The 26,764-nt window shown below is 40.9% G+C and overlaps 1 protein-coding gene across 2 annotated transcripts; it reads left to right on the plus strand.

Moving 5' to 3' along the window:
• Window positions 1-616: 616 nt before the first annotated feature.
• fam91a1 (family with sequence similarity 91 member A1) lies at window positions 617-26,503 on the plus strand. Of its 2 annotated transcripts, none has more exons than XM_085446058.1 (24): window positions 617-920; window positions 2,021-2,105; window positions 2,958-3,109; window positions 4,466-4,523; window positions 6,871-6,938; window positions 7,239-7,352; window positions 7,912-8,002; window positions 8,457-8,519; window positions 9,829-9,935; window positions 10,078-10,116; window positions 12,256-12,368; window positions 12,700-12,809; window positions 13,265-13,377; window positions 13,789-13,875; window positions 14,072-14,201; window positions 17,713-17,861; window positions 18,515-18,649; window positions 20,778-20,891; window positions 21,111-21,183; window positions 22,674-22,820; window positions 23,322-23,423; window positions 23,631-23,754; window positions 23,865-23,934; window positions 25,492-26,503. In XM_085446058.1, exons 1-24 carry the CDS (start codon window positions 849-851, stop codon window positions 25,675-25,677), a joined length of 2,502 nt encoding a protein of 833 aa, XP_085302184.1. In that variant the 5' UTR covers window positions 617-848; the 3' UTR covers window positions 25,678-26,503. The 2 variants fall into 2 exon arrangements, with proteins under 2 accessions (XP_085302184.1, XP_085302185.1); XM_085446059.1 differs by having other exon boundaries at window positions 13,268-13,377.
• The last annotated feature ends 261 nt before the right edge of the window (window positions 26,504-26,764 follow it).

Below are 26,764 nucleotides of genomic sequence, written 5' to 3' on the forward strand. Positions count from 1 at the left end.
TTTGTGTGTATTATCATAAATTTTATATTTCAGTAATGTCTCAGTTAAATAATAACCTCCTTTGACCCCCCCCCCCCCCCAGCTAATAAAGTGGAAGCAATAATAAGATACTGCTGTATCAATATTTTGACCCACACTAAATGCAAATACTCACAGTATGAGTGTGAAAAATATGCTCATAGCCTACAGACATATATAATATTTACTCCAGTTTGAGCAGGATTCCAAAAACATGCAGAGCCCTGCAGGTTTAGACTATTCCTTAGACTTTTCCCTCAAACAAAAGAATATCTTTTCTGCATCATCAGTGATATGGACAGGCTTTGGGAGATGGAGGCCCATCCCAAAATGTCATTGGGATGCCCCCCCCAGTCAAAGTGGCCCATCCAGTCAGTCAGACCGGCCCTGACTTTCTGGCTTCACGTCTTCATTAGGATTAAAACAGGCTGCCGTGGGGGTGGAAAATGCTCCACATGTGCTAAAAATACTAAAAATAATGCAGTAATAATCGCACTTTAAGATAAACCATTGATTTGGACGGCGCTAACACCATCTCTCATTTGAAACTCCGCTCTCTCCTGCTCCATTCAGGTCCACGGTCACTCCTCAACAGGAAGTGACGAAAGTAGCCACGAGCGTGACGAACGGCTCTTTCGAAAATACAACAAGGAAGTTACGGTTTATTGTGAAGGAAAATAACCGCTGGAGAAAAAAATTCTCCTCAAACCGGGGGTCCCTTCGCTCGGTTGCTGGGTGTCCGGGGGGGGCGAGGTCACCGTGGACTTTCCCGAGAGCCCGTTTCCGATCATCTCGAGGAATTCTACTTGTAGCCAGCTAGCTAGCTAGCGATGAACACGGACGTGGAATTTCACATCAGGCAGAATTACCCGTGGAACAAGCTCCCAGCTAACGTCAAACAGGTACCGACTTTTAACGTTTCCTGTGGGCACGGAGAGAGGGGGGACACCGCAAGGGGAACCTGTCAATGTCACCGGGGCTGCTCTCTGTCATACTGGCAGCTGTCAGTGTCGCACTGCTCGCTCCCCGTCCTCTGCAGGGCTTCACCATCCAGCCGGAGCCATAACTGACCATCATTACACTCCAGCTACTGAAGCCACACTGGCATCACATGACAGTTTGTTTGATTGGGTGGGGGTGGGGGCACCACATGATTTTAGAGCGTGTATGTCACCTGCAGATACGGCTTTTACGTATTTGTGCCTGGTGCATTTAATGCTATTGAAATGTGCTGTTACAGTTAGTCAGTCAAATGCACGATCCCCCCTTCTCTTCTTGTGCCACTACGCCAACATGTCTCGGTGAAGAGGAGGTGGGTGGATGAGCAGTTTGAGCTGCTGCATCCTCATACACCCTCTGAAAAGTTGGATTACTCATCAGAAACAGTGAGACTCCAGAGGCCCCTGGTGTACACATCTGGCCTGATGTGCACAATATAACAAGTTTTCTCTCGCTCAAAACAGCTTTAGATACAATATTAAGCTTATGCCCCAATTCCATTGTTAATTTTCCTTTAATTTAAAATATCTCTTCTCATTTTTTGTGTGAGTTATCATGAATCCAGGGGCTACTGTGGCTCTAAAACCTGTGGATTACATCATGACACATAAACTGTCCATTGAGGATCAGACAGGTCATTGCTGATATCTGATCTGCTTAAGGTCATTATTGGTCCAATACCAACCGGTGTATTGGCCTTGTAAGTAACTAGAAGTATGCTGTAGGTATGTGCTACCAAAATCAAGCACAAGACGATGCTTCTTGCTTTATTACCTACCTCTTAGCCTGTGTCAAATTCAAATCCCTCATTGCATCTTTGCAGTTAATATGGTTTCACACGTTTCTCAACACATATGACATCACATCTAATAGCAGGAAATATTCCAGTATGGAAAAATATTTCACAGACAGCTGGAGAACAGGAGGTTTAAAAGAGGCCCTGTTTGGTTTCATCCCCTGACACATTAATGTGGTTGACCTGGGCATTTTCCTTTCTCTGCAGAGTTTGGGGAACTCTCAGCGCGAGTATGAGAAGCAAGTGCTCCTGTACAGCATCCGCAACCAGCTGCGATTCCGCAATAACCTAGGTGAGCAATATTATCCCCCCCCCCCCCCCCCCCCCCCACCCACACACACACACACACACACACACACACACACACACACAGCAGGGGTAAACATACAGGGTGAGCTACATGATGTTTGAGTGTTAGATTAATAGACAGACAGTGGTTTGTAGCAGGATAAATATAACCCCACCAGAGAGTGCTTGATGATGGGCAAAAACTTTCTCACCATATCACCTTGCAGAGAAACATACCCCAGTGCTATTTTATCATTGCAGTAAGACTTCTGATTTTATAAAAGTCTATGGGAAAACAGCACTAAGGTTCATGGCTCTGTGACCTCAGTAAACACTTCTCTGATGGAACTGTAATCCCACTCTCTGCTTTCAAAGCAAATTCAGCAAAACACAAAGTTTATTTTGTAAATTATGGTGATAATTAGGAGGATAAACCAGGACACGGCTATTGGATCCTGCTTGTCAGTTAGCGAGTGAGAATGCAGTGTCCTCTGGTTCCCATTTAGAACTAACTTTCACTCATTATGTCAGGTTTCAAAAAAGTTACAGCAAAAACAGGAAGCACACGGGTTAAAAATGGGACTCCACTCACCTGTGGGTGATGTCTTATTAGCTCTGTCCATGTTTTGTTCTGCTTTTGGTGTTGATCATAGGATTATCCTTCATATTTGACCCGAAAAGGTAATATACAACTGAAAATACTTGTACTGTTAATAATCATACAGTGGCTAAACATGTGTATGTACCTGTATAATAAAGTGCATTATGTATTACATCGAATCACTTTAGATGTGATGTTGATGTAGAGAGATCGTTTCTGTATGTACACTCTGACTGCTGTTTGTTTTCTGAGCAGTGCGCCACGTGAGGAAGGATGAGCGCAAATATTATGAGGAGCTTCTGAAGTACAGCCGGGACCACCTGATGCTGTACCCCTACCACCTGTCTGACATCATGGTCAAAGGGCTACGAGTCACCCCGTTCTCGTATTACATAGGAATCATGGAGGTAAGCAACTCATGCTGCGTTGAAGAGTGCAATACCAGAGCATTAACTTTGCTCCCATTATCATAATCTCTGTGAACAGCCTCTCGTATACCTGAACATCTGTCGTTCTGTCAGTTCCCGTTGGTTTTAGAACGATGGGGCAGGTAAACCCAGAGGAACAGAGCAGACATACTTATTGTTCAACGGCAAAGGTTTTCTAATTGACTGGAAACATGCAGTCTGTTCATTTAAAATGAACAATGTCTTCAGTTTTTGGCATCCCTGGGAATGAATGCAGGAACTGCAGGGACAAAACAAGGACTCCAAAAGACCAATACAAGTAGAGGGATCTGAGCTTTTCACAGCTCCCAGCTGTTTAGTTCAGTGTGCTTTTGTTGCATGAATAGTACGAGTATACGGCATTGTTTGGTACACCTGAGTAGATGTGCTGGATTATTATGGTCACCCTGCATAAAGGATAAATGGGTGTATTGTCATTGGTTAGAATGATTGTGTGTTGGTTCATTTTTAACCTAAAAGGTAAGATTAAGGACGTCATAAGACATTGTGTAGCTTTAGGGAGGAATATGCTATGTTTCCTATGTTCCCCAGATCTGTCATCAGTCAGGCACTAGGTGTCAGTCAGCGTCTAGTAAAGCCTCATCTACCAGCTCAGGGCAAACACACCCGGGAAAAATCTTTGCTGTTTGCTCTGCAGTCAGTCTGAGCTTTGCCTGCACGACAGCTCAAACTCACTGATAAAGCAGAGAGAACCGGTCTGTCAGGGAGAAGGGTTCTCCTTGACTTTTGGCATTTTCATTTAGATTGCAAAGACTGAGCTCTTGTGTTCACGGGACTGGAGATGGAAAATAATGCATTTGTAATTGAATTACTTCAATTTTGTGGCTGACTACATAGTTGGTGTAATTCCTTTATACAGCCTGCTCTCAGATGTATTTCCATTACCACAACTCTGTGTGCAGATACCAACTGTCACATTCGATTGTTCCACATTTAGTGTACTTCCCATTTCATAGGACAGATGTGGCTAATGTTCTTTTACCTAACCTATAAATACACATAAAGGAACAGCATTTATTTTTCAGCTCACTGAGAGGGGTTTCACCCACTTTCTGCTGCACGCTAAACCAAACTTGACTGAGCTTTAATTGTGACCACTAAATTGCCAAAGGCTATGTCATATTCTGATAATCCGTCTTAAGCACTTAATGAAAACTTGGAGTCGAAATTAGCACGGCTGCTCAGATCTGCTAATCCTGTTATTAATCAGAGACAGGGGACATAGAAAGGGGAGAACAAAATTAGTTTAATTCTTCTTTTTTCTCCTTTCTCCTCTTTTTTTCTTTCCACCTCCAGGATATTATGAACAGTGAGAAGAGTTACGACTCTTTGCCCAACTTCACTGCAGCTGACTGTGAGTTATTTTTCTTCTCTTCTACGCTTATAAAATGGCTTGACTGTCTCTGGCTCCCCAACTTTCCCAGTTCTTGTTTAATTTTTTTTCTTGTTGATTGTTTATTTTTGTTATTGAATGGTTATTAAAGGATCCAGAGTTTAGGAAGATTAGGTGTGAGAACAAGAGTCAGGAGCTCACTGGAGAGGCCCCTCAAACCTCTTTACAGATCTTTTTCGGTTGCGTGGCTTTTCTGTGTTATTCTTGGTGCCTATCACTTCCTTTGTACTTGTGTTACCTGTACCAAAACTGATCTCTCATTAATTTCTAAGATGATTGACAGAAAGTTATTCATTAGCTATTTTGATATTAAGTTAGTCGTGTAAGTAATTTCTTCTGGCAAACATTCATTTGTTTCGGCATTTCAGCATGTCCTGATCCCCCCCCCCATTTTTATTAATTAAAAACTGAATACATTTTTATTTTCTGTCATTTTTCACACCAAGCAGTTAATCAAGAGAAATAATTGGCAGTTTATTTTACTTAATTTCTACTTCTTTTTTTCTATTTAGGGGAGACAGCTTGTGTAACACATCAGATTTGAAAGATAAATTAAAGCAACGTGTCAAAAATGTTTCTCAGAAAATCTGGCTTTTGAAAAGCTGATGATAAAGATGAAGATTGGCACCCTGGCTTTTAGGCATGAGTAGCACATGTTGTTTGTCTCTGTACAGTTTTCTCGAGTCATTTTTCTAAGTGGTTTTAGTGTTTTTTGGTTCTTGAATATTGGAGGTTTAAGGCTTCTTAGTAAAACTGCTGTTAGTTCTCTCAAAGCCCAAACCCTGCTGTGGTTTTGTTATTTTATTACAGGAATGCTTTTGTAACCCGCTTATTAAATTCAATAACAAACCTAAATAATTGCTTTGTGTTTCCATAACCAAACCATTGCCATGGGTTTTAATTGGCTGGTGTAAATGCCATTTAATTATAATGAAAATTGCTTTTCCCCCTAAAAAATGGCCTCATTTCTGAGGACCCGCGTTTCTGGGAAATGACTGTGGAGCCTGATTAAAATTAGTTAAAAGTCACGGGCACTGGTTGTGATCTTTGATTTTTAGTTGTCAGCTGAAATGGGCTTTGGTGTTGACTAGTGAGTAGCTGAGTCCTGGCAGTGCAGGACCTTCATGCCGTGGAAGCAGAAGGCCGCCAGCAGGCGATCGTAGCCGTACTCGGAGGGGCCTCACTCCACTAATCTCTCTGGAGGAAGTCTGGAAGTGTGTCATGCAGAAGTGGGAGGATGGAGAGGCAGTGAGAGTGTGTGAGAGAGAGTTTTACGTGGGTGGATGTTTGTGTGTTGTGTCTGTGTCTCAGTGTAGCAGCAGGGTGCAAGTGTAGGATTCTGCGATCTTACTCGTTCCTGTTTGCGTTGGCACCTGTCCCAGCACGTTTTACTCTGCCCCCCTGCAACCCAGCGCAGCACAGGGGAGGGGACGAGGGGGGAGTTTTAGACAAATTTGAATATTTTAGTGTAACATGAAACTTTTTGCTACATGGCCCAGAATTTCCTCAGATTCAGAAAAAATGTGTTTGTTTGATTAAAAATAAATATGCATGCACACGCTTACTCTTGTTATCTCTGTCTGCCGGTTGGGGGATGGATTGTGTGTGTGTGTGTGTGTGCCTGTGTGTGTGTTTGTGTGTGTGTGTGTCAGGCAATTGTATTGGAGAAGGTGTGTGGGACTTGTTTGGGATTTGTTTGGACTTGCACAAACTTTGAACAAACCTCATGAGGGTTTTTTACTGAAATAACTTTTATTGAAAGAAGTTGGAAAAACATTAAAAAGGAACTGATTCTCAAACTTTCCTTCTTGACGAACGTCTTAGGTCTTACGTCTGTAATTACAAGAAGCCAGACTGAATATTGCAGGATCATTGCAGCCAGGTTAGACTGGACAAAAGTACTGAGCCTCCTACACATTACACTGACAGGAGCTGCTCAGCCATGGAGATCCATGCCAGGAAGCTCCTGGTGCACGGTTATTGTGCTGATTTTAATGTCAGAGGAGGTTTAAAACTGCAGTTACTGATTCAGGAGAGCGTTGGTGACTTTTATGCACCATGTGCCTCTGCACTCTTGTTCCTAAAAACGTCCACGTTGCAATAATACCACTTATAACTGACTGTTGAACATTTAGGGGGGAATAAATTTCAGAAAGTGACTTGTTGCAAATCCAATAATAAAAGTACCACATTTAAATTTAGTGAACTCTTTTGGGAAACTCATTCCTTCATAATTTTTGGTAAAGGCAGACTTGATTTTATACACCTGTGATAAGTTGACTGGCTCATGTTTCCAACCATCCCACAGGTCTAAGGCTACTTGGCATTGGGAGAAACCAGTACATCGACCTGATGAACCAGTGCAGGTCCTCCAAAGTAAGATGTCATTAATATGTATTTTAATCTGTTTTATTACACCCGTGCTCTTTTTAGTCTGTTTAAGCTGAACGAAGCCAGGTATACTTTGCAATCTGGGGCCCAACAGTGTACCATAGATGGTTAGTAAAGTCAGTACGGACTAGCAACTTGAATTAAAGTAAATTCTCCTTTATTTACTTTGATTGCTTGTCCATTAGTTTGTCCATCTTTGTAGTTAGAATATTAATATCTTTAACTTTTCTCACTTCACCTGCTAATTGCTGAGCCCTCTTTAATAATCTTTGTCTCCACCTTTAGAAATTTTTCCGCAGGAAAACAGCACGGGACCTACTGCCGGCCAAACCAGTCGAGATCTCCGTTGAGCCGTGGTGGGTGGCACAGACAGGCTACATCACCGAGGACGACATAAGGGTGCGACAGAAATTTGACTCTTTTCTTCTTGATTTGTTTCAGTTAAATAATGTACAATAAGACCCTGTCATTTTTTTTATAGAAAGCTCAGTGTCAAAAATCACATATTTGTCTCAAGCTCTTTACAGCCGTACAGAATACATACAGCGATGTGGTTTAAGGTACAGACAGGCCAAAGAAACCTGGGTGAACATAGGTAGGGAGGATGAGAAAGCTTGGATCCTCATGTTGGAAGTTTAGCGTAATTCTGTCTGTTTAGATGTTTATGTGCCATAGGAAGGATAACATACACATGAAGAGAAGAAGGAACAACATGAAATGAGTGTAGTGAAGACGGTGAAGAATTACTGGTGTAATGTTTTTGTTTTCAACCTAAAACATAAATGAGCAAATTCTTCTAACAATTCTTTTTTTCCACAAGAAAAATAAAGAAACAGAAATCAACACATAATATAAAGTTGGATTATCACGGGTCCTTTTTTTTAAAACCCTTTTTTGAAGCATATTTCTGTGGTACAGGTGTGTGCTAATGTCATCTGTTTACTGGATCAACTTGCAGATCTGTTCTCCCGCTGAGAAGAAAGCCATTGATAAGATGATAGATTCTGGTCCTCAGCTGGCAGGATCCATGGAGTACAACGTGGTCTTAAGTGAGCAAAATACTCAGTTCTATTTGCTCGTGCTCAACCATAAATTAGGTGGCAAATATTTAAATCTTGTTAGTTGTTTATAGTAAGAACAGATTCAGTCTTACCTCAGTGTGTTGGACTGATTTTCGGAGGTGAAACACAGGGATGAAGGTTGTGTTCTTGCAACTTAGATGTTAATTAGAGATCAGTTTGAGTGTGATGAACCTCTACACAGGAGTGCTGGTAACTGAGTGGCAACAAATAGAATAAAATGCACTGAGACGCTTTGCAATCTGAATATGTGTAGATATTCTGATGAGATTTTTATTGGGTTGAGGTTTTTCCAGCATACTATTATTCTACTCTGATGAAGCAGTAACTGCACAGGTTCTGTCATAATATTAGTTTCCACATGGAAATAGCAACAGCAAATATACAAAGAGAGTATTTTATACTGTTTTTTTCTCTGCTGTAGGCTTGTACAACCGGGGATTCATCTACTTAGATGTTCCCATATCTGATGACAGCTGCATCTCAGGTACGTGTGTGTGCGTGTGTATGTGTGTGTGTGTGTTTAAACATCCCTATTCTATTTTTTTTGGCTAAGAAAGTTTGCTGTTGAAATATTGAACATAAATGAAATGCTAAAAGCTAAAAAAGTATTATGGGAATGAATTTGCACTGATCTGAAATCACGTGTTATAAGAGTATTACAGACACAGTAGTGTGCAAACGTTTCAAGCTAACCTGAGTTTCTTTATGTTTTTCTTAAAGAAACCAGATTTTCTTATAATTTTTCAAGTGATTTTTAAGAAACAATTCTCGAGGCTCTCTGGCAAAAGTTTTTCTTTTGGACATTGGCAGCTTTTTCACTTATTTTTACTCCAGTCCTTGTAACTGACCATTTTCAGCAGAATGCATTTGTTTGTTAAGCCACTTAACACCTGATCTGTGAATCATTCAAGCACAAAAAAAGCATCTTACTGAAATATGTGTCTACACGTACCAGGCTGCTGAGCGAAGAGCTAATTTTAAATTGTATCTTTTGTTATTTTGCTACTGTCAGCCTGTCTCAAAAACACTTCTTTTGTTCCCATTTCTATAGTCGAAAAATGAAAAATGTCAAACATGACACAGTTTGACAGACATAATAGTGTTTTTGCACCAACAAGATGATTCCCAAACAACTATTAGCTGAAAACCTGGCATATCCCAGCATGAGACGAACAATATCTTCAAGCCATGTCTTTAAGAAATAGCAAAAATCCAGCAAAGACCTGACACAGGACCTGATAGTTGGCATTTCAGTTGATAAATCTACTGCTCACTGAAGCCTCATCAGAAATGGTCTCAGTGGAAGGATAGATGTCAAATAGGAGGAAAGGCTGAGGTTTGCCAAATTACACAAGAACTGGACTGAAAATCAGTGGCAACAGGTCTGTGATGCTCAAATCAGCGAGGGCTTAAAACACGGTGGAGGCTCTGTCGTGGTAAATTGATGGAATTATAAATCAGATTTTGATCCACCACGCAATTCCATCTAGAAAACATCTGATTGACAAAAGCTTCATTTTTCAGTATGACAGTGACCCCAAACACACTGTCAGTCAAGTAAATTCATAGCTGCATAGAAAAACACACATTGGGAAACACAATCAGGCATGGATTGGCCTCCCCAGAGCTCGGATCTCAACATTGTCGAAGCAGTGTGGGATCAATGTGGGAAATGAAGAGGTCAGTCCACACGTTTGCACAGTACTGTAGTGTATTTAAAAAGAAGGGAACGGAAACAGTTCTGTGTTTGAAGAGTTGCTGAACAGTTGTTGGTTACTGTTTGTGTCTTTCAGTGCCCCCACTGGAAGGGTTTGTCATGAACCGGGTCCAGGGTGATTACTTTGAAACACTTCTGTACAAAATCTTTGTGTCCATCGATGAGCAAACAAACGTAGCAGAGGTAGGCTTTAGAAATGTGTTTCATTATCCTCTGGCTGCTGCAATCATAGTAAGAGAGTGTGTGTGTGTTTGTTTATCGATCAACATTTCAACCAAACACTTTTTTTGTGTCTCCTGATCCTGCCTCCCTCTGTGCTTCCCAGCTGGCAAATGTGTTGGAGATCGACTTGGACTTAGTGAAGGTAGGCATCTGTTCATCCTACTGTAACTGAAGTGCAGTTTTTCAGAAGGGAAATGGTAGATCTGAGAAATATGTCTTTCAAAATTTTCACAGAAAAATACAGAAGTGATTTTCTGCGCTTCCACTGTTGCTTTAGAAGAGATTTGTTAAACGTACTTCTTGCTTCTCTTTGTCTGCAAAGACACATGGCAGAGCAGCGTTTAGATTAAATGAAAGAAAGGGAGCAGCTTGTTTTGAAAAATATGTTTTGCTGCATAGGAATAGGAATTTGCTTTTCAAGGATGTGACGTTGTGGCATTTTGTCTGATAAGCAGCTATCACATCGGATCTTTGTTGTCTTGGAATTTCAGAGACTAACTCTGAGGGGGGGGAAAAGCTTTTGATAATATGTAGCCAAGTGAGGAGACATTTCAGCACAATTTGGCCGTTTCGGTTTGGATACACCCTCACGCAGACGTGTATTTGAGTACCACGATTAGATCCATCATGACCCATGACTCCACCAGAGGGGCTGAGCGGCATCATTCCTGTTGAATTGCTGCTCCAGATGCACTCCATCATCACTTGGTCCCATCTCATTGGTGCAACTGAAAAGCAGCACTTAGGAGAAGTGGTTGAAGGCAGCGATTTAAAGCGAGTCTCCAGCAGAAGGCCTGTAGCTTCTGAGATGATTGAGATGTCTGAGAGGTCTCCATTGTGCAGAAACTTTTCCCATCCTGACTTGAGTTTGAACTTTCCTCCTGTGCAATAACCACTTCATGGCCTAAGTCATTTGAAAGAAACTTCCTCCCAGGGCCTCTTTTGATATGATAAGAGGATGACTAGTTGACCTCAGCCTGCACCTCTCGGGTGTAAAGGTGTGAAAAGCAGTCAAGCTCACTGTGCTCATGTCTGAGTAAAAGACTTAACAGCATGGCGAGTTGATGACTGTAGAAGTGGAGGAAATAATGAAAAGGCCAGACAGCTGTACAGTACAGCTGTACTACCTTTCTTTTTTCTCCAGTTTTTGAGACCAGTTGAGTCAGCAGCCAGTAATTGCTTTCTTTTCTCCCTAAGAGCATCATCCAAAAGACTATTCAGATTGCTTTTAGTCACTTTGAGACTCTCACAAGGTATCTCTGTTTACAGTATAATTTGACAATGTAATTTCAAATCCTCTTAAAGCCATTCAAACTGAGGGGGTTGGTTTTCTTGGGCTACACGTTTGTATGACATTTGTCCATCTTTGCACTGAAACGGTTGACTTTTTTTGACAATACATTTGTTTTTTTCAGGATTTTTAATTTACTGTTGATATTTAGATTAAAATGTTAAATGAGGTCTGAATTAAAATATTTTGCTAATAAACTCTTTAAAAGTTTGTAATTTGTATGGATATAACTGCCTGAACCTAGACAGCGTAGTTTTGAGTTACTCTTACTACTGCAGGGTGGATTTCTGTACTAGAAAAGAAAATTTAGTCAGAAAAATGTCAGCGGTAAAGCTAAGGGCGATGTTGTCATCAGAGATTGCACCATCGCACAATGCGGGAAGAAATGTTTCCCAGAAGAGAGAGATAAAAATACCAAATTTTCTGGTGACGGTCTCAAGACATTTTAGAGCAAAATCTGTAACCCACTTTTCTTCTTTCCTTACCTTATTATTGCATCTCTCTGTTGTATCACTATCACACTCAACAACCACTTCTTTAGATACACTTTCCCAGCACTTGGTTGGACTTCTTTTGCTTTCAGAACAGCCTTAATGGCAGTAAAGGGTTTTGCATGGTTAGCAGCAATAATCAGATGTGTGGTGTTTAAATAAGGCTTAGTGGGTCTAAAGCATCCAAAGTAAGCCACAAAGTCTCCCCTACACAATTACATCATCGCCACCAGCCTGAACCCTTACAAAGCAGGATGGATCCATGCTTTCATGTTGTTTACACCAAATTCTCACCCTACCATCTGAATGTCACAGCAGAAATCGAGGCTCATTAAACCAGGAAACGTTTTTCCATACATGCGTTACGTGTCTGCCATGTGACTGGGAGCAGTTAAACAGGTGTACCTAATAAAGTGGCTGATAAGTGTACATATGGTTTCAGATATGTTATTTGTGGGATCAAGCATCATTTGCGTGTGCTTCTCCTGTGTTTTATCAGAACGCAGTGTCCATGTACTGTCGCCTCGGCTTCGCCGTGAAGAAAGGTCAGGTGTTCAGCACAGACCAGCTCCACACCACCTGGAAGAACGCCCCATCTGTTAACAGGCTCAAGTATGTGTTGTCATCGGTCAGTCAGCGAAACACCATCTGAAACCTCAGTGTAGAGCAATTTGTTGAAATACATTTTTACATTTACACAGTTGAGCACACAAAAAACCAACATTTTAATGGAAGCTTCGAGCGTTTGAGACTCCAGAAACCGCCACACACCAACGTTATTCTTATAAAAATTCCATGCCATCAATGTTTAATGAGTTTTAATTTCCCCAGCTTTAGGACATGATGAACTACTAGGGTGTGGTGACAGTGTGTGATGTGGTGACAGTGTGTGATGTGGTGACAGTGTCCTTTATGTACTGTGTACTGTTATGTACTGTTGTAGGAGCACTATGGACCCCCAGAAGATGCTGCTGTCCTGGGAGCAGGGCAGTCCTGTAATGGAAGGAGGCTCCTCAGCCACAGATACAGACACCACTAGCCTGGAAGACCAAGGTCTGTATACACACACACATGCACACACACACAGGCATATTCTGCAATGTATGCAAATGCTGATGTGCGCACATGGAGCACTTTATGATTTGAGTTTGAAGCAGCAGTGTTAATTAATCCCTAAGAAAGCTCAGTCATGTTTCTGAAACTCATTCTCACATTAATAGGTGTTTCTCTAAAACATTCTCATATTTAAACTGAGTTTAACTTTGTTTTACATGTTAAGGTGGCACTGTTAAATTTGCGTTAGTGGATATTGTCATATAAGTGACTGTTGATCAATCACATCTCCATGTAAATCAGGCCTGTTTGATAGAGAGAGGCTTTAGTTTTCGTCTTCTAAATGCAGTTAATCATAAAAACACTAGTTTTAAAAGAATAACTCGCATGTAGCTGTGCTGTTAGACTTGCTGCAGTATGCATGAGTGGTACAGCATATTTTTATGTCTCTGTAGCAGACACAGGTAGCGTTAGCAGCCTGAGCATCCCAGCTGCACCCACCAAGAGGATCGCCTTCCTTTTTGACTCGACCCTTACAGCCTTCCTGATGATGGGCAACTTATCGCCGGTAAGTGAAAGAGTGTGGACGTGAAGGCTTCGCGTCAGTGAAAGTGGGGTAGGGTGGGGTAACAAGCATAAGATAAAGATAGTGGCTGTGCTGTGATCTCTCAGAGGGAAAATATTCATCAATGCAGTGTTGCTCATGCATGTGAGTTCTGCTGCTCGCTGAATGGTGCAGAGGGATGTTTGCCTCAGTCTGAACTATAATATGAGTGTACTTTTTTTTTTATTTTGGAAAAGTAAAATCTCTGTGTCTAAATTTCTGAGTAGCAAAATCTGAAGCAACTAGATACCTCAAACTATGTTTGTATCATTATCACTGCTGTTAATCATATAAAAACACAAAAAACAAAACTTATCTTGTAAAAAATTGGATGTTTACTGTTGATCTAATTGTTTTCTGTTGTCATGCTATCAGAACCTGAAGAGTCATGCTGTGACCATGTTTGAAGTGGGCAAACTGTCGGATGAGACTCTCGACAGCTTCCTGGCTGAGCTGGAGAAGGTGAGACCAGAAATCAGAATTTCTTTCTTGTTTGCAGAAAATCTCTCATCAAAAGCTTAGCTTAAATTGAGAGGATGCTAACTAGGTGCAACAAATACACATGTATGTACAGACATCAAACACTACATGCAGACATCTGAATACAGTCACACAAACTCTGAGTTGGAACTTCTCCACTCGTTTCTGTTTCTCTCAGGTGGAGAGCACAGCAGAGGGCGAGGCTCAGCGTTACTTTGACCACGCTCTGACCCTGAAAAACACCATTCTCTTCTTGCGCTACAACAAAGAACTCACTCAGGACCAGGGACCTGATATTCCAAACATAGGTAATTATGCAGTTACACCGCCTTTATTTTCAAATGAGCACTTTGACGAGGACACGGGGTCTGTTACCAGTCACCCGTCCATCCCCAGTTTACAAGACTGGCTACCCTTCTTACAGTGTTGGTCAGATTTTAGTAAAAATTGTATACAGTGATCATCCAATGGGTCTTCATCCAGAAGTGTGCTCAAAGGCAAGGTCACTTTTGTTATTTTAAGGACAATTACCTATGAACTGTGGTCGATTGTGAGCTAAATGAGTTACTATCTATAATATAGAGCAGGGCGATATGACCAAAAATATTTATCACGATATACATTTGAAAATTTGCGATAACGATATAACTGACGATATAATTGACGCTTTACTTTACAACTCCTCAACTTTATTAGTGCAAAAAACCCCATCAATGTATTTTCACTTAAACAAGCCGCTGTTTTTTAAGTGCATTAAAGTTATATAAAAAATTAACTGACTCCTCGCTGACAGTTTAACCAAAAGGCATTTCCAGTGGAAATTGGCCGACATATCCTCAGCATAACCATGTATAATATCCACAAAACTTAAAAAGAGGTTATACACACACAATACGGTAATATTATGTTGAAGCACAGTACGTATCACTCCGCGAGACTCCTGCCTACGATAGCTGTAAAGCTCCGACAATCCATCAAGCGGTGCGGCTTCGTAGCTTAGCAAAGTCGTACTGAAACATTTGACAGATTTTCGAGCGCCGTGTACCACATAAAGTCGTTTCGAGGTCAGTAAACACAACCACAATTCATACATAAGGCACACGGGATTATAAGGGGCACTGCCGATTTTCAGAAAAATCAAAGGATTGATTTTAAGTGTGCCGTATTTTCCAAAAAACACGGTAGTAACGACGGCCCGCTAGCATGCTCTACCAAAAATAGTGCTTTGTTGTGTATCTGACGGACGAAAGCCAAACCAGTTCCACACCACTGAAGTTGCAGCATTTTTACAAACCAGTTCTGGTCCATCCGTTTCATTCAACGATCCACTTTCGCTCTCCTCATTGCCCAACATTACACCGGTATTACCGTGAGCGGTATGATATGGCCCAGCCCTACTGTAATATATTGATTTTGTTGTTTCAGTATCATGGAGAGAAACCTGTTCAGTATCTTTGCTTTTGGCATGCATGAACTGAAACACCAAAACTCTGATTATTAGATGACCTTATCTACAGCTACAGTTACATCCATATAATTACTGTTATAATTATAGTGGTGGATGCTCATTATCATTTTGAGCCAGAATCTCAGGATTCAGCCTGCTTTAAATATTTGGTTTCACACAGCTTTTGTTTTTTTTCTTTACTCTTAAATCATAATAATGGGATAGAAGGGCGAGATGGCCCTAATGTGGTCATCTCAGGGATCAGGTCTCACAGCTGTAATTGGCTAATCCTCTCAAACCTTCTGTTTACAAGTGTCAGCCACAAAGATGGTTTACAGGAAGAAGAGCTAAGCAGCTTTTTTCAGATAAAATGAGCTGAGCTGCACCGAAGTCGGTTATAAAATAAACAATGATTATTTTTAATATCAAATATTAAAGTTACGCTGTCATAATAGGGTCTAAAAACAAAAGCACTGAGCTTGAAGTAATAAGCTCCCTTTTAATGTGACACAGTGTAACTTTGAAGTGCATCAGTGGTTCTGGTGGTCTGTTTTCAGCTGATCAGGAGTTCATGTTTTTATCCTGACTCTGTTACCTAAGAAAGTACTCTGAGCTGCTCTGACTGCAGTTATAGAAAATGGTAAATGTCTTCCATTCAGCAACTTGTTCTGTGATCTCAGGAAATCAATACATGATTACTTTTTTGCTGGTTGTGCTGGTTGTGCTGCTTTTGGCTGGCATCTCTCACTATTGTCTCTTTTGGCCCTCACTGCTGTCTCTTAAATATGCTCACAGAAAATACTGAAGACAACGGCATACTATGTACACAGAGTAAACCTTTATTGTTCAGCTTGTGTCTCTAGAGGGAGCAGAAGAGAGTATGTCCTCCAGCATCGACAAAGCAAGCCTCTGAGTTTCTGCGTAGCTTCCATTGCGCCACCAGATGCTGTTTGTTTGGTTTGGCCGTGTGCCTCCTTTCTGATTGTCTTATCTTTGTGTGCTCCTCATGCTGCTGCTGCTCAGCTGAGGAGTGAGAGCAGTAAGAGCCTGCTGGCTGAAGCTAAACTAATCCCCCAAAGAGTCTAATGATCATTGTTAATTTGGGAAGTGAAGGAAATTTGTCAAGCAAAGAAAAAAAACACATTTGGTAAAGTCAGAGGAGATTTTTTTTTTTTTTTAATTATTGGACCAGCCATTCATAACTGTATTAGAATGAAGAGAATAGAAAGTTGAAGTGTGCGTGCCATTTTCCATGTTACAGGTGTAGTTAATGATGAGTTATTATGGCGGTAAATCACTTTTTACAACAAAACACTCAGAAACAATTGATACTGTCAGAACGAACATTTGCAAATCTTGTAGATTATTAATCCCCGTTTTGTCAATTAAATATAAGTCACTTTATGTATCTTTGAAATTATTTATCTTTCACCCCTTTTTAAAATCTATTTTGGGGGATTTCTAGCCTTTTTTTTTGATCAGACAGTAGAGAGAATGCAGTAAAGCTTGGATAAAGACCAGGGGGAAGGCACGGCAGTAAATGGTGTTTGAACGGATGCAAACCTGGGCTTGTGCATTGGTCTTATGGCACATGGATCGTCTGCTCACCTAGTCAGCTAAACCAGCCCTCCTGTCTTTCACCCTTTAATATCATAGACATCTCTTAGATTCAATAGGTTCCACTGCAAGATACAAGGATTTTAAATCCAAGGATGCCAAAAATATCCTTTGAAAACTTAAGCAAGAAAAAAAACTTTGCTCTGCTCAATCATCACATTATTGCCTAAAGCATCCACACTTAGAAATAACTATTCAAGCCCCTTTTTTTTTTTTTTCTTCAAAGGAATAGTTAACATTTTAGGACACATGATTACCAGTTTTTTCACTGAAGATTAGCTAAAAAGATCCTTCAGCCTATGGTTTCTAAGGTATTCCTGGGCCAGATGAGAGATATAATCCCTCGAGGAAGTTCTGAAAAACTCCAGATCTCAGCCCAGCTGGATGCACCTGGAAAATCTCCAAAGAAGAACAGTCAGGAGGCATCCTAATCAGATGGCCTCTGCTCCATGCTTTCCAAGCTCATCACCCTATCTATACAGCTGAGCCCAGCTACCCTACAAGGCCAACTCTTATTTTGCTCATTTATATCTGTAATCCCATTATTTTAGTCACTACCCACAGTGCATGATGACAGAGCATGGTTGGAACAAAGCTCCCAGTTCATCATAACAGTCCGGTGGAGTGCAAATTTTTTGCTGTGGCGTTAAGTCTCTCTATCCTGAGACAACACTACAAATTTAATGCGCATAAACATTTGCATTAGCCTGTTTAGGAAGTAAGTCAGGATTTTCTCATGTTTTTCCTCTCACTAGGTTTCCCCTTGGACATGTTGCGCTGTGAGAGCCTGCTGGGTCTAGACCAGGCCACCTGCAGCCGCGTCCTCAACAAGAACTACAAGCTGCTGGTCTCGATGGCACCGCTCAGCAACGAGATCAGACCCATCAGCAGCTGCACCCCTCAGGTATGATGCCTGGAAGGAAGGAGAGCAGAAGGGCTGCTATTTGGCATGCTGGGATGTTTGGGTACATGTCGAGTGCGTTTATGTGTGTGTGTGTTTGTGTTCTAGCTGACAGTTAATGAGTTTGTCCGTTTGGTTGTGTTTGCCTTCTCTTGTAGTGTACACACTCATGCGCTCGGGATTGATTTGTGATTGTGTGTGTGCTCCGAGTGCTCAGCCTGCAGTTGCCCCAACAACAAGGCTACACATAGAGAAAAGGGAAGGAAAGGAGGCGAGGCTCACCAGTAATTCCTCTGCCTGGCCACACTCCAGCTTTCTAGCTGAGCTCAGAGAGACAGAGGGAAAGAAGTTAAACTCTTGTTGTGCCGTTCACGCTGCTGCTTATTCTAACACTGCTGCGACTCAGTGAAGTGGAATTTACCAAATTCTTGTCTTTGTTTTCTTCTCACGTCTCTAATAGCAGCTTCAGTTTCCCCTCAGACAGAAGAACAACACGGACGCAATTATTGTCATGCGCCTGTGTTATTTTTTTAGGTTGATGTGAAGTGTGAGTTTATACAAGGAATGAGATGGGAAAACTGCCCAGTGTGCATGCGTTAGTTCTGCTTCTGTAAACTTATGTATGAGTGCGTGTGTGTTTTTGTTTCTCCTTGTAGCACATTGGCCCAGCCATCCCTGAGGTGAGCTCCATCTGGTTCAAGCTGTACCTGTATCATGTGACTGGCCAAGGCCCGCCGTCTTTGCTGCTCTCCAAAGGCTCCAGGCTCCGCAAGCTGCCGGACATTTTCCAGGTTTGTCCAAACTAATGATTAATCAGCTGTGTGAGTCAGAGGCGTAGAGACACGGTCTAGTCAGATTAAAAAACAGCAGTACTGTGTTGGACCAGCAGTTGGCTGAGTCACATTTTCACTCATCTTTTAAAACCTACCCTCTCAAATCTTTGACCTTCAGTGAGTCGGAAGGACAGGTAATCAGAGCGCTGGCTAGCTCTTTTCTAAACAAAGGCTCTCGTGGACCTTGGTCATATCTCACTGTAAACCTGCATTTTTCTCTTCAAAGGCTTCCTACTGGTTGTGGGATTTGTTTTAATAGCTCTGGGATTGTGAGACAAGGACCTAATGATGACTTGATACAGTAAATTCTCAGGGGAAGATGTGTAATGTCATGCAAATGGACCTATTAGACCATAGCTTGCATGCATGTATTTTTGCACCTTTTATCTACATGTCTCTTACTTTGTTGGTGTTTCAATAGGTTCAGAAAACATGCAAAATATTTTTAATGGGTCATTGTAACACTAATGACCTAGTTTTAAGGCAAATGCTAACTAGGAAAGGTAAGAAAGTAGAAATGCTGCAGCTTCATCCATCCAGCCAGCCAGCCAGCCAGCAGGTTGACAGTCTGTTGCAGGGCTAACACTTAACATGTAGTAAGAATCATGTGAAAGCAATTTTTGATTTTTTGGGAATTTCAAATTGACTGTGGAAGGACAGAGAGTTTCCATAGGAGAACCAGGTTATCTCACGCTGGGATAACATATGGAGTAGAGGCTTGCGGGGGTAAATAAGAAAACTTTTTAAGGGATTTTTGCCTTAAAACGATCTCACAGTCCTGTGAAAAACTGAGTACACTCTTACTGCTTTCACAGGTGATAAGAGTGTAAGTTGTAGCCAGGTGCTTCTAATCAAATGCACTTGATTAACTGATCATCAGCAAGTGTGAGTGTATTCATAAAAGCTGAAGTTTTGGCAGCTTGCTGGTCTGAAGCATTCTGGAGTGCGTTAACCTGAATCCTCCAGTGCCACAGCCCTTCGGGGAGAGTACAGTATTTAAACTCCTCTGTAGCAAACTATTCCAGAGTCAGATGCGAGACTATCTGTCTGACAGCTAAAGCTTGGCTGAAATTGGGTCATGTAACAGGACAATGTTCCAAAGTGCAGCAGGAAATCTACAACAAAATGACTGAAAAAGAAAATAACCAATGTGCTGCAATGACCCAGTCAAAGTCCAGACCTCAAGCTGATTGAAATTTAGGACCTTAAAAGAGCTGTGCATAAATAAATATCCATAAATCTCAATGAACTGAAACAACGTTGTAAAGAAGAGTCGGGCAAAATTCCTCCGTAATGAAAAGAGAAGCTGATGAAGTGACACAGACTGCAAAGTCTGAAGTGCCGTTTGGTGTTGAGCCCTGTGTGTGAGTCTGTTGATCAAAGGAGAGACTGGGCCAGCTTGAGATTGTCACTGAAGAGTGAAGGGTGGAGGAACTGAGTTGGTTGTTTGTTTGCTCTGCCTTCTCATGGCAGTGCAGGAAGTTACACATTTAAACAATTTTAAATGTGTAACTTCCTGTCCATAAGTCACTTATGGACTGAAAATAATTAACCAGAGACATGAGAATAACACCTTAATTTCATCTAAAAGCTCTCTCTCAGTTTGAGAGAGCCAAACAAAATCCTTGGCATGTGAAATCAGCAGCAGGGTGGAACCTTGATTAATTTAACCGGCTAATATTGACCTAGTGGGAGGTTGACAAGATGGCATGACAGTTGAACTAGAAGAAAATCGTGTTTCCTCTTATTCTTTTTTGTTTTTCGATCTTCTAAATTAAACAAAAACTGGTAGATGGTTCAACTGAGATGCTGTCCTACATGTAGAAACCTGTATTTACATTTACATAAACAATAAAGCTATTTTGGGGCAAAAAGAAGTGTAAAATTGCAAACCTATCTCCACTTTTACACATCTACTATCATTTATTAGAATTTATTATGATTTATAAAGCTTTATGTTAAATAAAATGTGTTTTTCTTCATATTATTATTTTTTGTCCAGTTTGTTGAAAGCTGCTTTGGAAAGATCTGATGATGAGTGAAGTTATTCATTTCTGAATCCCTTGAACCTATTCTCTCTCTTCAGGTCTATGACAGGTTATTGATAACTTCCTGGGGTCACGACCCTGGAGTGGTCCCTACATCCAACGTGCTGACAATGCTTAACGATGCCCTTACACACTCTGCTGTTCTCATCCAGGTAAACTCACTCAGATGAGGCTGATTTTTCTATGTCATTGTCTTAAACCTCATTTAAGTTGAGAGGATAAAATATTGCCTTTAATACCAGATTATTTAACGTAATATTAATTTAATGCTGTCTGATGACATTTTTGTACGTTTTCTACCAACTCTTGCTGTGTTTGTGTATAAATGTGCACTGATTGTAATTTAAACTACATGTGCATGTAATCCACAGGGTCATGGTATGCATGGGCATGGAGAAACGGTGCACATCCCATTCCCTTTTGATGAGGAGGATCTGAAGGGAGGTAAGAACCTGTCTGTGCATAAACTATTGTTTTGATATAGCAGCTTTCAAATAGCCAACCTGCATTTAACCATAATGAAGAGTCCTGTTTTACTGAGTCAGACAAAATGTTAAAAAATGACATTTTCTTGGCTCAAAATGGACCTTTGGAGACTGACTTTGCACAGAGGCGCGACTGTCTCACATGCTGAATCTGTGTTGTCTTATTTTACAGAAATCAAAGCATTTTCTTTTCTATTTTTGATTTAAAGATTTAAAGTTTTTGAATAAATCAAACTGTTTTAAAAACACTGCTAAACATCGGCGAACCATAAGTGTACCTATGCAGAGAAAGCTGTGGCTGTCAAAGAATGAGAGGTGATAGTGAAATAACAGGAGAAAGGGGTTTTTCTCATAAGAAAATATGAAACCATGAATTTGCTTCACAATAGTATTCTTGACACGCTACTGTTCTCTCCAGAAACGGAAAACTCAAACCCACAGATTGGAGATTAGGAGGCCTCGCAGACTCTTTATTTGATTTCCTATGGCTATTCATGGTGCAGAATAGAACCCCGTCCTACAATTCAGCATATTTCAATAAGATATAAACATTTCAAAAATAGATTTTAACACAATAAAAACCTCAGATATCAGGCCATTTTAAGTTTTTATTGATGTTGTGAAATATGGCTTTTTCCATCTGCTCATTTTTCGTGCTCCTAATCTGACCTTGGGTTCATGTGTTCCAAAGGAAGAGGAAATGTACAAAGTCTTCAGTTTGCTTTTGGTGGACTCGGTGACTCATAGCCAGAAAACCTGTGGTGTAAGATGCATAGAGGGAATCTGAATCAGATATCAGAACAACCCTGAAAGGCTACTCTTAAATGTAAAGGATGGTCTCTCTACTACTGATGTCCTCTTTAAAGGTGACTCTGAATGTAGCTTAAAAGGGCTGTCAATGAACATTAAATTATTATATAAAAATAAAACGGATTCACGTCTTTCTATTTGCATGTTCGTACTTCCTAACATTACAGAGAGATTAGGTAAAGTGTAGCAATGTGTCCTTGGTTTACAGCCTTAAATTGCTAACTGATAATACTGTTATACTGTATTATACACTAATGATATATCAGCATTGGTATACTTTCACTGGCAGGGTGTGCATAAATTACAAGCATACCTTCAAACTGTGATCTTTTCTCTGCTGACTCAAACATTCACTGTTTTCAGCTTTGAGGGTTTTAACTCATCAAACACTGTTAGATTTTGAATCCTGTAAAATCCCTCTCTTTGTGCATTTGCTTAAAAGTACCATTTAAGTCTCATCTTCCTAATGTGCTTACTGAACAAATGTAACAGGCCAAATGAATAAACACAGTCCATAACAGCCTCATGCAGCAGATAAATTGTGGCCATATCTTTGCATCGTGTCATTTTGAGTGTTAGCTTTGCCCCGTTTGGTGTTTAACATGATCCCACTGTGTGTGTTGTGTGCCTCCTGTGCAGAGTTCTCCTACTCCAACATGTGCGTGCACAAGGCACTGCAGAAGCTGAAGGAGCATGTGGATCTGGAGCACCAGTGTGGCTACATCACCATGCTCAACTCCAACAACAGGCACCGCCGCAGGCCCAGCGACAGCACTGAGTGCAGAGGTAACAAGAGCTCGCACGTGCACTTTTTTTTTTACGGCTGTGCATGTGAGGGTGCTGGATGGAAAGCATGCCGGGTTGAACTAGCAGTGGTGCATTTACCTGCGATGGCCATAATAGCACTAATGGTGCAGATTGGATAAATATCGCTCACAGTCCAGGTTAATTATGCCGTTTGTCTGCAGAATAGTTTCTTTTATTGTGATTGCCTTTGCTAATGCATACGGATCGAACACTTTTAGCCTTTACCTTCAGATCAGCTGATTGAATCTTGATGTAAATGATCACAAATCTCATTTAACGCGCCAAGTGAAAGATACAACACTGCAGGTCTGATTTTTAACAGATGAATTTCCAATGTAAATCCCGCAAATGGCAAGAAATTATTTTAAAAAAGCTTCTCAGTTGAAGGTCTTATAGGCTTTATTCTAGCTCTCACCATTTACCCACAAACAACACTCAAAAGCCTTAACTGTGACTTAGATTTTGTCACTTCTCTTCCAGGAGACACCCATCTAGGTGGAGGCTTGGACACTAATGGCAGCACTGAGTCCTTTGAGCTTGTGACAGAGGAGAACAACGGTGAAGGCAAAGGAAAGACAGACAGTAAGTGTGTTTTAATTTAATTAGGATATCTCCAGTAGTATTTAATCAGATGTTTGTTAGTTGAAAGTGTTTGGGAAGAATCTAAGAGCTAAAGCTAAAGTGTGACAGAGGCTCCATGCTAAATTCAACACCAAAATGCTCTTGTCAGTGTCTTATGTTGTAATTTGTGTCCATCTTTCCCTTGCCAATCTCTTTCCCCCCCCTCAGCCCTTTCATCTGAAAACGAGTGGGTCCCTCTTGAACTGTGCTTTGGCATGCCCCTCTTCAGCTCTGAGCTCAACCGCAAAGTGTGTCGAAAGATTGCTTCACACAAGCTCTGCAGCAACGAGAGGTAAAAACCAAAATCAGGCAGCATCCTCTAAAGCTTAACTTTTACATAAAAACTGTGACAGGAGCTTTGACGTGTGTTGATGCTTGACTAAAGATTTGTTGTTGTTTCAGCCTTCAAGAGCTACTCCACTCGAGCCGAAAACTGTCACTCAAGGTGTTGAGCTTCGTTCAGTCATTCCAGGTAAAATCACTTTGCAGTTTCTTCAGCTGTCCGCTTAAGAAATCCTGCTCAAAAGTAAAAGTCTTGGCCAGTGAAAAGAGCAAATGTCAGGTTGACAATAATTTATCCATTTATTTTGATAAACTGTTTAAACTAATTCAGATCGCCACAATTTGTATCTAAAAAGCGTCCCAGACTGATAATCCATTCAAATGTCCAGTCAAGACACGAGCCACGTGGGCCTTATGAGACAGAAAGAAATATCATAGTAATAACAGGAAAGTACAATGTGGTAAAAATATAAATATGTTGTTTTAGCATAATTAATGTTACTATTTAAGCATTGTTCATTTTCAATTTATTTATATATCGTCAATTCAGAACAGCCTCCTCAAGTTGCTTTAAATTGTGTGGTAAGACCCTACAACATTAAACCCCAAACAATCAGGTGATGGGCAGCACTTGGCAGCAGTAGAAAGGAAGTACTCTCTTTAACAGGAAGAGACCTCCAGCATAACCAAGCTCCGGGAGTGGCAATCATCTTCTGTGATTGGTTGGAGGGTCAGAGGGGAAAGAAAAGAGAAAGAACAGAGCTTAGAGAGGAGGACAAAACAAACACGATAAAAGAGGAGATAAAAGTTAATGACATATAAAAATGGCATCCAAATGCACAGGGAGTGAAGAAGAAACTGAATGCAGACTGATTGCAGTGCAACTAAGGAAGGGTTCAGTTTTATGCATAATTAACAACTGTTATTACTTTTAACCTCAGTGCTTTAAAGTGATTCTTATTCACCACTTTAAACACACGTTCACACTCTTCATGAACACTGTTGTGACCCACAGCTAGTTTAGGGAAAAACCTTCAAACAGACCTGTTGTGCTGATTTTCATTCACATTTTAATAGCAATCTCTATTTATTTCTATTTGGCCTTGATATGGCCCCTTAGTCTCATTAAGGCATCTTTCTTCTGATTGGTTGCCCTTGGATGACTATATTAATGGCATCTGTTCTCTTTGTAATCATAAAGAGACAAAAGTAGAAAAAAATGGTCTCAATCAGAGTGTTTTAAGCAGTCTCTAAGCTCGGCTTTCAGCCTTCTGCGATTACTTACACATGCGCTGTCCTCATTAGTTGAAGCTTTTGCCAAGTGTAATAGGAGCATCCAACATCGTAATAGTACATATGTGACAGAAAATAAGGAACTGCATAATGGGTCCACTTTAAGTTGGTGTTTATTTAATTTTAGTGATCAATTAAAGACATGAACATTACAATGCAAAACAGGAAGTGGAGCTGGGTGAACATTTAGTGCAAGAAAGAAAGAAAAGACAGAAATTGGAGACAAAGGAAAAAATAAGTGAAGTAATCAGAGCTGAATCAGGGTGTTGCAGCACGAAGGTAACATGATTAAGCGAAAGGACGTGGCAGCAGTATTTACTGGTTGAAATGGTGGGCTGTTTCATGAATCACACAGGAACCCTTCTGCTGGCTTTTCCTCCTATAAAAATATATCCCTGCCCTTCATATCGCTGCCTGGTGTTCTGATCTGTCACCTTTGACCCCGTGTTGGCAGGATGGCAGCCAGCCCTCTGACCTGGACAGCGGCGTGTCCAACCCTCTCAGCCAGCCCCCGCCAGAGTCCGGTGTCCCCCTGCCCGCCCTCAACCTCCTCTTCAAGGACGGGCAGCTGAAGGAATGGAGCGGGCGCGCCCCTCCTCCTCTAGACATCTCAGCCCTGCAGAAAGACCAACTGACATAAAGCATCAGCAAAACTTCCAGATTTAGGAACGAGGAAGCAGCGTCCCAACAAAGGGGGCTAATGTCTTTTCGCAGCGTCACGTCTCACTGTGGAAATTCCTGTTCGTGGTTCCAGCCCTGCATCTTTAAATCCAGTCACAAGGAAACTCCCTTATTCGTAAGCCCCGCCTTCTTGTCCATCAGTATCCAGTCATAGGATAATTGGCCCCATCAGAACTTTGTCATTCACCTACTGTATGAGGAATCATCGACACTAGTACCAACCCTCTTTGCTGTCCTCCTTCCCTCCCCTCTGTGATTCCTCGTATTCGTAGCAAGGCAGTGTTATCTGTTGGAGTGGTGCTATTATCACACTATATCACAGCGATGCAGGTAAACATCATTTAACCTGGAAGACCATCTAACTGGAAACAAATGCGCTGTTTTCCCACTGACTCCACCCCACCCCCACCCCTTCAGTCGATGGATGTTTTGTGACCCTTGAGAGCAGAGTGTAAAATGGTTAATATTGCATAGATGTTCTAAAAAAAAAAAGAAAAAGAAAAAAAGACCTATAAAATAAACATTAAAGTGTTGAACAGACTTCTTCAGGAATCATTTGACAATATGCATATTCTAGGACCAATTCTTTGGACTTTAACCAGGTTGATAAGACCCCGCTGCCTCCCTGTATTGTCTCATGTTAAGTGATCTAATGCATGATACTATTGCACAAAAAAATCTTTCCTCTTTACTTGTAATCAATATTTGGGGCATTTATTATTTGCACTGTGCAGGATTTCTTCAAACCTGTGGATGAAGTAACATCATGTAATTATTATTTTTTTTTTAAATGTTGGCTCATTTGTAGTGTGCACGTGATTTTAGAGCTCACCAAAAGGAAAGTGTCATACGAGGCATCTGAGAAACTGCGTTTTTTTTTTTTTTAATCCATTAGAGAACACCAAAGACCTTATTTCTTTATAATGATTTATTTTCTTTTTACTCCTTTCTCTGTTCTTTTATTTTGGTGTTGCCTTATTATTTTCAACCAATCAAAAACTACCAGGTCTGGGATCATATCTCCTGATTTTTTTTATTTCCTTTTT

This window comes from Copadichromis virginalis, linkage group LG22 (assembly GCF_057382275.1).
Source record: "Copadichromis virginalis isolate Kocher_CV1m ecotype Utaka linkage group LG22, C_Virginalis_male_GT1.1, whole genome shotgun sequence".
In the NCBI taxonomy this organism is placed as follows: domain Eukaryota; kingdom Metazoa; phylum Chordata; class Actinopteri; order Cichliformes; family Cichlidae; genus Copadichromis; species Copadichromis virginalis.